We start from the raw sequence: 12,612 nt of genomic DNA on the forward strand, positions 1-12,612 counted from the left end.
AGAACTCAATGGAGAAATTTTAATATTGACTGGATATTTGATAACATTAAGGAATTATTGTTAAATTTTTAGGCATTTTAATGCCATTTAGGTTAATATTTAAGAAACTTTCATCTCTAAAGAGATACATAATGAAATATTTACAAATATTCATTATTATTAAAATTATTTTTTAACTTTTTTTTTTTTTTTTTTTTTTTTTGTTTATTGGGCCTCTCACCTTTTTGGCTTTTCTCGTTGCAGAGAACAGGCTCCGGACGTGCAGGCTCAGCGGCCATGGCTCACGGGCCCAGCCGCTCTGCGGCATGTGGGATCCTCCCGGACGGGGGCATGAACCCATGTCTCCTGCATCGGCAGGCAGACTCTCAACCACTGCGCCACCAGGGAAGCCCTAACTTATTTTTTAACTTAATTCTTAGAATTAAGTAAAAGATATCTGCGACTTACTTCAAGTTAACTGAGGGTGGGGAGGCAATAGACTGACCTTACAGTGAGACTTGCTAACACTGGGTGATGGGCCATCATCTACTTTTATGCGTTTGAAATTTTCCACAGTAAAAAATAAAATCCATTTAAAATCTATCGCATTTTAAATTCTTCCCTGTGTACAGCGACAGCCAACAGCAGCGATGAAGGACTTTGGTGACGAGCCCCTGTGAACCAGCACACAAGGCTATGTGCTGAGTGTCTCGGGAATCAAGGAACGAGATGACGGGTCCCTAGGGCACAGGGGGGGATCTATTTTGAGCACAGTCCTGCGCCTACACATTCAGGATACTTGAACGGATCTGATTTTTTTAAATCAGCACACAATCTCTGTAGCTGCAGCCACAATCTACAGGGTGTCCCAGCAACCTAGATTCTTCCTTTTACAAGTGATCTGTGAGCTTAAATGTTCAGCAGCACTAAAACATACCCCCTAAAAATGTTACACCTAGCAAAGGAGGCTCTAAAAAAGAAAATCAGTTACCAAGACAAAAGAAAGACTGAAATGCCAGGGATTAGAGGTCAATTAAGGAGACACTGAAGTCAAAATTTAACACACTAAGGACAATTACAAATTTAAATGCACATATTACTATACGAGTTTACAGAGCTGATGGTGAGACATAATTTATTCAGGAATTCTACTTCCCTTCATGGGCTCTGGTATTATAAGCACTGACGTTAATATTAGATGAAATAATCTTACGTAAAAGTGACTCCCACCAAGCTTCAACGGAAGCAGAAACAGCAGCTCAGCTCCTGTCAAACCGTGACAGCAGCCTGCAAAACCAAAGTCCCCACAGCACAGTCACAGACTCCCAAACGGAGGCTGAGTTTGAAACAACCATCACCCCTGCGGGGCACGTTCATTCTTTCGTTCAGTCAACGTGACAGGGCAGGCCTTGGAGTCAGATCAGTGAGCAAGACAGATGAGGTCGGGGCCTTTGTGGCATAGTCTTATCTCCTGGGCCCTCACAGCATCCAGCAAGAGTGTGCCTTCTGTCTCCCCTCCAACATTTGGACTGAACAAGGGAAGGGCCCTGTCAGCAGAGATGGGTCTCCCCCCGACACAGTTCCTCAACTCTAGAAAGATAGTTCCCGGAGTGACTATCCCTGAAAGAGACCTCAAGTATATGTCTTCTTCATCCTCTGGGAAATCCAGCCCTGCTTTCCTTGACTGGACTGGTTAAACAGGAGTGTGGGGTTCAACAGGAGGTTTTCACTCGTTACGCATTCACTGTTAGAAAAACCCTGACATTCAGAACATCCCCTTCACTTACGAAAGAGTTTACCAAATGCTTCTTCACGGTTTATTTCAGACAGCCAAGTAGGTCCGTTTACAGATGAGGAAAGTGAAGGTCACAAAGGTTTGGAGCCTCCCTCCCCCACTGGGCAGGGCTGACTTGTATAACTAAGAGGACACAGTGGAAATGACAGAGTGTGACTTCGAGGGTAGGTCAGAAAAGACATTGTGGTTCCTGCGTGCTCTCTCTTGGATCACTCCCCCTGGGGAAAGCCAGCTGCCATATTGTGAGGACACTTCGGACTAGTCCACAGAGCTAGGAACGGAGCCCTCCTGTCAACAGCCAGCACCACTTGGCCAGGCAAGTGAGGGAGCTGCCTTAGAAGTGGAGCCTCCAGGCCCAGTCAAGCCTTCAGATGAGTGTCACCCTCATGAAATCATCCCCAGCCAGAATCCCTCCAACTCCTGCTCAAGAATTCTTTTTTTTAAAATTAATATTTATTTATTTATTTATTTATTTGGCTGTGCTGGGTCTAGTTGCGGCACACGGGATCTTTGTTGCAACAAGCAGGATCTTTAGTTGCAGCACACGGACCTAGTTTCCTGACCAGGGAACGAACCTGGGCCCCCTGCATTGGGAGCGTGGAGTCATAACCACTGGACCACCAGGGAAGTCCCTCACTCACGAATTCTTAACGCCACTAAATGTTGGATGATTTGTCATGTAGCAATAGATAATACACAGGGACACCGAGCCAGCCTCTCTGAAGATGAAGAGTATGGTCACATGGAAGGGATAAGTCCAGCTGTGCAGGACAGAAAAACACCCTAATCAGGACAAATGCTGCCTGGAAACCCATCTCAGCTCAACAGAGGAAGAATTTTCTAACTTTCAGAATTATCTCAGGAATACCATTTTGTCTTGGAGATAAAGCTTTATTCTCTGTCACCTGAGAGGTTTGCCCCAGGCTCCTGCTGAGGGGCCAGAAATGCTATAGGAAGAAGTCAATGAACAGACAGATGGTTGGACCAGATGACCTTTAAGTTCCGTTCCTACCTAGACATTCTCCCACCACTAGCTTCCCAGGTACCGATGACAGGTCTGTCCAGTGTGTGGCCAGCTAAGAGTTACTGAACACTGATCTAACATGCAATGGGCCTTCTAGGAGGAAACAACTGAAATATGATCTACTGGTCCTGCCCTCAAGCAGCTGCACATGCCCACAGATGACATATCACTCAGCCCACTTGTTCAAGGTGGAAGAGGGTCCCAGGTGCCGCTGCCTGAGGCAGAGCTGTCCCAGCCACCTGCGGATATGCAAGCAAGAATAAATCCTCCCTTGCTTTAACCCTCTGGGTTTGGGGGTGATTTGTTTTGGAGCTGCCTGATCCAGGAGGAGAGTGAGCTGAGGACCCAGTTCTAACTCCCTCTCCTGTCAGGATGGTCACAGAGCCCACTGTCATCAGAGTGTGACCGTGGAGGAAGAGGTGAGATGATCCTGGAGAGGCAGAGATAAGGCTGGTCCTGAGGGTGGGTGGGTTGTACAGGTATGGGATGAAGGGAAGGTGGAAAAGGAGGCTCCAGTGTCGAAACGCAGAGGGCTGTCAGCAGTCTTGTTGGCAACCTAAGTGTCTGCTCTTGATCTCCACCCACCTCCTCTTAGGCTATGGCAAACACTCTTTCTGTGAGTAGAGGACTCTGTAGCTAGTCACAGAAGCCTAGAGATGTGAGACGGGGCCTTAGCGGTCTGCCTTCTTAGATTTAACTTCCCATGGTCCCAGATGACAGAGTTGTAGCTGGACCTTGAAGATGACACGCTGTCATATTCAATGAGTGTCCGTGTTTTTCAAAAGGGTTTGGTTTTCACCTTCACATATATGGTCAAATGATCTTTGAGAGGGGTGCCAAGACCACTCAATGGGGAAAGGACAGTTCTCTTCAACAAATGGTGCTGGGAAAACTTGATATCTGTGTGCAAATGAATGAAATCGGACCCTTAACTTACACTGTATACAAAAATTAACTCAAAATAGATTAAAGACCTCGATGTTAAGACCTAAAAGTATACAATTCCTAGAAGAAAACTGGGGAAAATCTTCATGACCCTGGACTTGGCAATTGGGACTACGTCAAATTTTAAATGTTTGTACATAAAATGACACAATCAAAAGAGTATAAAGGCAACCTATGGAATAAGAGAAAAATATTTCCAAATCATATATTTGATAAAGGATTAATAATGAGAATATATGGAAAACTCCTACAATCAACAACAAAAAAATCAAGTAGATTAAAAAATGGACAAATGACTTGACTAGACATTTCTCCAAAGATAATATACAAATGGCCAACAAGCAAATGAAAATGCGCTCAACATCACTAATCATCATAGAAATGCAAATCAAAACCACAAGGAGATATCATTTCACACCCATTAGGATGGCCATTATTAAAAAAACAAACAAACAAACAAAAATGAAAAACAGGGACTTCCCTGGTAGTCCAGTGGTAAAGAATCCGCCTTCTAATGCGGGGGACCTGGGCTCGATCCTTGGTTGGGGAACTAAGATCCCACATGCCATGGGGCAACTAAGCCCACATGCCCCAACTACTGAGCTCCAGTGCCTCAACGAGAGAGCCCACGCGCTCTGGGGCCTGCATGCCACAACTAGAGAAAAGCCCGCGCACCGCAATGAAGACCCAACGCAGCCAAGAAATAAATTAAATAAATAAATAAATAAATAAAATATTAAGAAAACACAAAGTGTTGGCAAGGATATGAAGACACTGGAACTTTTGTGCATTGTTGGTAGGACTGTAAAATGGTGCAACCATGGTGGAAAACAGTATGGAGGTTCCTCAAAAATTAAAAATAGAACTGCCATATGATCCAGCAATCCCACTTCTGGGGATATATCCAAAAGACTTGAAAGCAGGGTCTCAAAGAGATGCACACCCATGTTCTATTCACAATAGCCAAGAGGTAGAAGCAACCCAAATGTCCATTGACAGATGAAGTCTGCAGGGAGGAAGGAGGTGAGCCGGAGACTGCTCATCCTTTGAAAGGCCTGCATCCAAAGCTGGCCCTAAGAGTCTGGATTTGGCAAGCTCCTGCAACACCTCGGGGTTCCCCTAACTGGTAAGCGTGACTAACTACACCCAAACTGCTTGTGCAAACAATGTGTGGTCCATGCTGCACACCTGCTTTCCTTCTGGGAGCCTGGACTCTGGGACCGTGCCAGGCAGAGGGTACCCACATGACAAGACCCCCAATAAAATCCCTGAGTGCTGAGTCTCTACCGAACATCCCTGCTTGGCAACCTTTCACACATGTGTCACAACAAGCTGCTGGAGGAATTAGCATGTCCTGCATGACTCCACTGGGAAAGGAGCCCTGGAAGCCTGTGCCTCGCTTCCCCAGATTTCATCCATTGCCTCTCTTCCCTTTCTGCTTGTGCTTTGCTTCCCTTCACTGTAATAAAGCAGGCTGCGAGCGCACATCGAGCCGAGTGCTGGGAGTCCTCCCAGGGGGTCATTGAATCTGGGTTAGTCTTGGAGACCCCAACATGGCACCCCAGCAAGGAGTCTCCCCGATGTGAGGTGGGTGGGCGCCTTAGCACCTGCTGAGTCAGCAGGTTGGTGCTGCCCACGAGTTCCCACTTCTTCCCCCATGTAATAGGACAATAAGGAAGAGGCTGCACTCCTCACCGCAAGCGTGAACTGGAAATCGCTCTGACATCACAGAGAACCCCATGTTTGTGAGGGCCTGTTATCCAGTTAGATCTAACATTTTAGGGCAGAGGCCTCACCTCTGACACACAGCCTGCTTCCCACAGGGTCCTGCACATATAACACATGCAAAGCAAATCGTCGGGTGCACATGAAACTAGTTTAAAGAGCTCTGGGATTGTGAAAAGCCCTTTTAAAAGCTTTATCTTTACTCCCCACTCATCCAGTCACTGCCACACTTTATGAAGTGACAAATCATCCTAGGAACACAGAGACAACATGCACAAACCCTTGTAACCCTATGGAAATACAAATGAGGACCACAGATACAAGGCTGTTGGTTCATGGAGGAGCCTATTTCAACACATTCAAATCTGTCAACATAACATATCCAAATAATCTGCATTTCATAACTATCACTTTTCCAGCACTCCTGGCTAAGCCGGCAACCTCCAGTTCATCTTCCCAATCTTATTTCAGCAAACAAGTTTTCAAAATTGAAAACAAATTAAGAAAAGTCCGAGTTTGGCACTAACATACTTGCTTTCTGAAACCCCATAAAATTGCAGGCAATTCTCATTCATTCACTCACTCATCCATTCAGACTAACCAAGCTACTGAGGGCATATCAGTGGCAAAGCACCGTGCTAGGCTTCATGTAGAACATGAAGAAGATACCAAACTTGGCCACGGTGTCCCTTTGGCACAAAGCTGTCTGCAGAGATGCCCATACACAAACCCTGTAAACTCCCAAAGGAGGAAGATGTGGTCCTTAGGTCAGTCTGGGGCTACTATGGATATTTCAAATGGGAAAAACCCAAAGTGGGGGACTGCTAACACAGGGGATGGAACTGTTGAAAGAGATGCCTGGAGAAGACAGGCAAATCCAGGGCTCCCAGGGCGGGAGGTGGCACCACACCGGGGACCCTGTCCAGGGCAACAGCTGAAGGCTGGGGCACCAGCTCAGCAGAAGGCAGACCTGAGCCAGGATGTGGCGCTAGGAATGGGGAGGAAGGATGGATGAAAGGAAGGAGACAGGCAGGGCTCAGCAGTTCCACCTGATGTGGGGTGAAGCAGGTAGGAGGCAGCAAGCATGACTCAGAGGTTTTCAGCTATTCATAGAAAGAAGAAGGTCAGGAAGAGGAGCAGGTTGTGGGGGGAAATCATAATTCATGTCACTAGACCTTGCTAAGAATGCACTGTGCTTCTCCAAAACACTCTGCCAGTCCACTCACAGGCTCTTTGCAACACCCTTGTGTTAAACGTTAAAGAAACGGACTTCAAACCAATGTTTACACATTATCAACTTGGGCATTCCTTTTCAGCCTCCTATCTGGCCTCATAGTATGAAACACTGGATGATGTTTCAAATTAAAGCTGAATCCAATATAATAAGGCCGCCTTCTGAGGTGGAAACCCCAGTGGCTTAACCTGAAGATTTGCACCTTCAACTTCATGTTTTCAGGGACACTTTGCAACTGGATAGTCTTTTCCATCTCCATCCTTCAAGCATCACCTAAACTGATATTAAAAATACTCCCTGGTGGTCCACTGGTTAAGACGCTGTGCTTTCACTGCTGGGGGTCCAGGTTCGATACCTGGTCAGGGAACTAAGATCCCACAAGCCATGCGGCAAAAAAAAAAAAAAAAAGCAGCCACAGACAAAATGAATGGGCATGACTGTGTTCCAATAAAACTTTATTTAAAAAAAAAAATACTGTCTCCATGAGAGTTTCCCTTTGACAGTTGGCCCCACTGGAGGAAGGAGTGCTTGATCCATTCTAGAGGCAAAGATGTCTTGGCCACCACCCCAAAGTGGGCCCAGCTCACCATATGTTCAGTGGGCTTCCTCAGCCAGAGGACTTTCAAAACTTACTTTCACTTGACTGTAGCCTTCTTTCTTATAGACCCAGACTAATTTCTTTGAGCCCTTCCTTGCTAACTGGCTTTGCCATTCCTACCCATGTATCAGTCTGAACAATAATAAATTAAAACAAAACATTTTTGTTTCATATTTTGTTTGAAATCATTTCCTGGGAAATAGATGTCATTTATAATGTCACCAAACAGGCAACTTGTATACAACAAAACAGAATTTAGTTTAATCAAATCAATCTTCTCATTAACGTGGATAAAACTTATGTTTGAAACACTCTTTCCTTCAGGACTTGCTGGGGCTAATACCTTTGAAAATTCTGCATCATTTATGAATTCTTCCATGTTCCCTGGGAGATGAGAACTGGGGATTAAATTTTTTAAATGGGAACTAACAACCAAAAAAGAAAAAAAAAAAAGACCATATTCCCGCAAAACCATATTCCCCTTATTGGTATTCAAATATTCAAACAGATATGGGATTAAGAGTACCAGGCAATGGAATAAGAACCTCATCTCCTGTATTTATATTCCTAGCACATTGTTGGAAAGAAGTAAAAACCTACCAACAATTACCCATACCTCCCAGAAATACTTTCTATATGTGACAGTATTTACAAAGAGCATCTTTTTATTCTTGATAATATAAATTTACTAAGCCCAGCTGTTGGCACTATGTACTTTCTCCCTTAGAATAAACTTGAGCAATCGAATGAGCTTTTCCAGCAAAATCTAGGGCAGAAGCACTCGAGGAAGTGATACTTAATGGAGAAATTCTAATCCAAACCCCCACTGATTATCTATCAAAGTAAAAATAATGGGGATTGAAATGCAGCTCAAGACTACAGTGCAATAACCATTTAATTGGCAAAATCAATGCTGACAATACCAAGTTCTGCAAAGGATAGAGATCCACAAAAATCTCTTTATTTCTTGCCAGTGGGACTATAAATTGACACAACTGCCTTGGAAAAGAGTTTGGCCTTCACATTCTCCACAACCCAGTGATTTCACCCAAGAGGAACGCCCGCACGTGTACAAGCATTTTTGTAGTGACCCATCAAGAGGAGCATGAATAAGTAAAAACTGCGCTCACGTCCTGGGCTGTTATATAGCAGTCAAAATTAGTCCCCCCAAATCGTATGCTGTACAATATGCTTTTTTATAAAGTTTCAAATGGTTGAAATGAACAATGTGTTTTTTTAAAAAAATTGCATATAGGTTAGCTAAAACTAAATAAAAAGAAAAGAAAATGGACAGTGACCAGGATTTGGGATGATGGTTGTCTTGGAGCGGGGAAGGCTGGAAGATAGGATCAGGGAGGGAGGACAAGACACGTGCCCGCATTTTCTCCAAACACAGACTTTGCTTAATTAAAAGAAAAAAATTAGACAGTGGTCTTTCCAAAAGGGAAGCTAGCAAGAGAAGCAGCTCTGATTCCTTCCCCAGCTGTCATCCCAGGACTAAAGCTGACTCTACCTGACCCCTAAGGAAAGGAGATCATGAATAAAAGTTCTCTCATTCTGTTTGCAGCTCTGAGCACCTGAATTTGCCTCTATTCCAAGCACACACACTTGGAGAACTACTGAGAACTGGGGGTCTGGGGCAGGTTGGAGGAGGTGACCCATGCCCGGCGCTGGGTGCAAATGGAACCCAGGATAACCTGCGCTGTCAGGACTGGGAGCGGCAGGCCCAAAGGGAGCTCAGTCCTTGAGCCCAGCAGGCAGGACAGCCAGGCCTGGTCTGGAAGGCAGGATTCAGACCAGAAGCAGGGACAGGAGAGTGGTGTCAAACATCTGAAGTGCTGTGAGGCCCGAGGAAGAGCAGATCAAAGCCGTCTTCTAGAAGGCAGAACTGGAGTGCAGGGAGAAGTGGTGATTCCAGCTCCACCTCGGAAGGGCCTTTTCTGCACTTGGAGACTGACTCATCTCCTGTGGCACTGGAGGCCCAGTCCACAAGGTGGGTGCCTCAGGATACACCACTAAAGTTTGCTCCTTCGGCCTCAGTTTCCCTTCCTCTAAAATGGGAATGAAGACATCTTCGTGGCCGGCCTCATGTGGGGCTAAAGGAGGGAGAGGGCTGTACAAATGTCAGGGATCATTCATCCTACCCAAGTGAGTCGAGCAACAATTCTGCCCACCCTGGAATCTAGAAATGTCCACAAATGAAACTACAGCGCTGGACTGTGAAAGCACACAACAAGAAAACTTGTCCCCAACCCCTTCTCCCCCCAAAACCAGTATTTGTCCCCACAACCTTAACAGCAAGCAAGAAGAATTTTTCTTAATTACCCAGAGAATCTGTACTTTTGAGATAATCTTGAAAAGCTAGCTGTCTATACATAGTTATCTTAAGAAAAAAAGAGGGACTTTTTTGCTCTTCCAATTAAAATAAAACAAAAATACATAAGGTCAGATTTTACTTCCACTAGAACTAGGCCTCCCTGCCACTGTGGGACCCTAGACTCATAAACATTACCTTGACCTCAACTACTGACCCCTAGTAGTACCTGGTAAAATGCAGATAACTCAGAAATGCTGAACTCAAGGATGAACAGGCATTAGGACACACATCTGGGACAGGCACAGACTTTGGAGTGCAAAGGGCCTAGGTGAGAATCTCTCTCTACTGCCTACCCTGCCCAGTGACTTTGGACAAGCCACATCCTTCTGGCAAAGCTCAGAACTCCTCATTTGTACAATCCTGGAACCCACCTCACAGTGTGATTTCAAGGATGAAATAAATGAACATAACATAAAGCAGAGAGTGTGGTCCACAGTCGACATGCCCTATGTGTTATGTCCCTTGCCTATGAGACAGAGTGACACTTATTTATAGCAAATCATGATGATGATCCCTATCATTGTATGCCTTGGTGAAATGTTTACACACCTGACGGAGTATGGGAAGTGGGATAAAAACACCATTTGGAAAAGGATCTCTTTTTGCTCAGTTGCCAAATTCTAAGAACACTCTGTCCTGTGAGCTGTATGCTGCAGCCAAGTGGGCCGAGGGGCACCAACGACACCACATGAGATGAACACATTAGAAACACAGGTCAGGGCTTCCCTGGTGGTGCAGTGGTTAGGAATCCACCAGACACGGGTTCGAGCCCTGGTCCGGGAAGATCCCACATGCCACAGAGCAACTAAGCCCATGTGCCACAACTACTGAGCCTGTGCTCTACAGTCTGCGAGCCACAACTACTGAGCCCTCGTGCTGCAACTACTAAAGCCCTCGCGCCTAGAGTCTGTGCTCCGAAACAAGAGAAGCCACCGCAGTGAGAAGCCTGCACACTGCAACAAAGAGTTGCCCCCGCTCACCGCAACTAGGGAAAGCCTGCGCGCAGCAATGAAGACCCAACACAAAAATAAAATAAATAAATTTATAGAAACACAGGTCAGCTTTCTCCCCTGCCAGGAATTAAAGACAGTGATCCCCACTTTGAGTGGGAACCATCACTTAAGTTCAGTGGAGCTCCCAAATTCTCAGTGGCATCACAGATTCAACTATCCTCTAGAAGCTGTGCTCCAAAAAGGTGAGGAAGGACCATATAAATGCTCTGGTGGTTGACCTGAAGAGATACTGCCCAGCAGAGTGAAGTGAGCAAAGTGACCGGAGCTTCAGCAAACAGAATGGCAGGGCCCTCCTGTTTGCAATGACAATGGAGCTGTGCTTCTCAAACTGTGGTCCAGAGCAGCATCACCTGGGAACTCGTTAGAAAAGCTGAATCTCAGGCCCCTCCTACACCCACTGCAGCAGAAACTCAGCAGGGGGGCTGAGCACTTGATGTTTCAATAAGCCCTTCAGGGAATTCCACTGCTCACTCAGGTTTGAGAATTGATAGTATAGAGTGATCAGAGATCTCAAAGTTTAAACCATCCCCAGGAAACATACCTAGACAGCCTTCAGGATCTTTCCCCCTTTCAATCCATTTCAATGGAACACAGTGTTAGCTATCTCACCACTGGACTTCACTGTTGAATCCCACACTGCTTCTAGAATAAGAAAGGCCACGGTGGGATGCTTCCTGGTTCTCCACTGAATGCCAAGATGGGCTCCTGAAGGGCAGAAGCCATGTCTGATGCGTCTGTGAGCCTGCTGTGCCCCCAGGCCAAGGCCCAGCAACCAGCAGGCACCAGGAAAAGTGGGAAATAGTCTGACCAACTGAGGAGGGAGCAGGAGCCCTTCCCATGAGTGCGTCCCAAGGACTGAACAAGGTTACTGTCCCCCTCAGTCCTTATACAGTGATCTTAGCTCCTGAACCAGAAAGCTCCTGAATCAAGGACTTTGGGGGCTGACTCTGACTGGCTGCTCCAGGTCCCACAACTACCAGGACCAGAGGGGTCCCGAGGTCCCAAATCACTCCCTCACTCCAACGTCACTGCTCACTCCCTAGACCCAAGCTTGCCAGAGGTCATGTCCACAGGGGCTCCCCTGCCTGAGGTCAGGGCCCCAGCCCTTGAAGGTTGGCCAGAGGCATTATTTCTCCTGCTGGAGTGCGAGTTCCCAAACATCTCCAGGCCAGTGGCAGTGCCCTCCAACTCTGGATGCCCTCTGTCACCATGGCTGCAGCATCACCACCCTCCAAACTCAGCCAACCCACCCTGACACTTCCATACCTGTAGTAAGACAGGAGGCCGTTGCTGAGCACGAACCAGCGCCGCTGGTAGCCCTTCAGGTAGTTGGTCCACTTGAGAAGCCAGCCCTTGAAGCTGTCCAGAGGAAGTGAGACCATCGGGAGAGCGGAGGGCGAGCCACTCCCTGGCACTGGAGCCCCAAGATGTGTCTTCACCTGCCCTGGTCGCGGAGCCTTTGATGCCGGCAACAACCCAGACTCGAGTTTGGTCAAGGGCACGCTCCCCACTACTGGCCCCAGCGCCAGCACCTGCTCGGATGGGGCCTTGGTGAAGGGCCCAGCCCCCAGGCTTGAGCCCAACTCTTCCCGGTGACCTGATCCGGTCCCCAACCCCTGCAGCAGTTCCAATTCCTGTTTGAACCCTGGCCTTGGCTCAGACATCTTCCTGGACTCAGGCTCCGATCCTGGCACCGGCTCAGAAACTGGCTCCGACACCTGTTCTGACACCAGATCCCGTTTGGGCTGGGGCACCGCCTGGTGCTGAGGCTTGGGCTCCGGCTCGGAGCCGGGCGTGGAAGCGCTCATGCTCGGCGCCGCCGTGTGGCAGGACAGGCAGGGGACAACCGTGAAGAACGACGAGAGCCCGCGGGACCGGCCGCCACAGCCACCGCCTCGGCACAGAGCGGCCGCTTTCCCCAT

The 12,612-nt window shown here is 47.1% G+C and overlaps 1 protein-coding gene across 2 annotated transcripts in view; it reads right to left on the reverse strand.

The window, feature by feature from the left end:
* Positions 1-12,612, reverse strand: part of OSBP2 (oxysterol binding protein 2) — a 139,503-nt gene extending 126,891 nt beyond the window's left edge. For both annotated transcript variants that reach the window (XM_027124295.1, XM_027124294.1), the window contains exon 1: positions 11,957-12,612. In XM_027124295.1, coding sequence (XP_026980096.1) covers positions 11,957-12,612 — 656 coding nt within the window. The remainder of the gene's footprint in view (positions 1-11,956) is intronic.

The sequence above is a fragment of the Aethalodelphis obliquidens genome, unplaced genomic scaffold, assembly GCF_003676395.1.
Source record: "Aethalodelphis obliquidens isolate GAN/ISIS:26980383/991018 unplaced genomic scaffold, ASM367639v1 scaffold28, whole genome shotgun sequence".
In the NCBI taxonomy this organism is placed as follows: domain Eukaryota; kingdom Metazoa; phylum Chordata; class Mammalia; order Artiodactyla; family Delphinidae; genus Aethalodelphis; species Aethalodelphis obliquidens.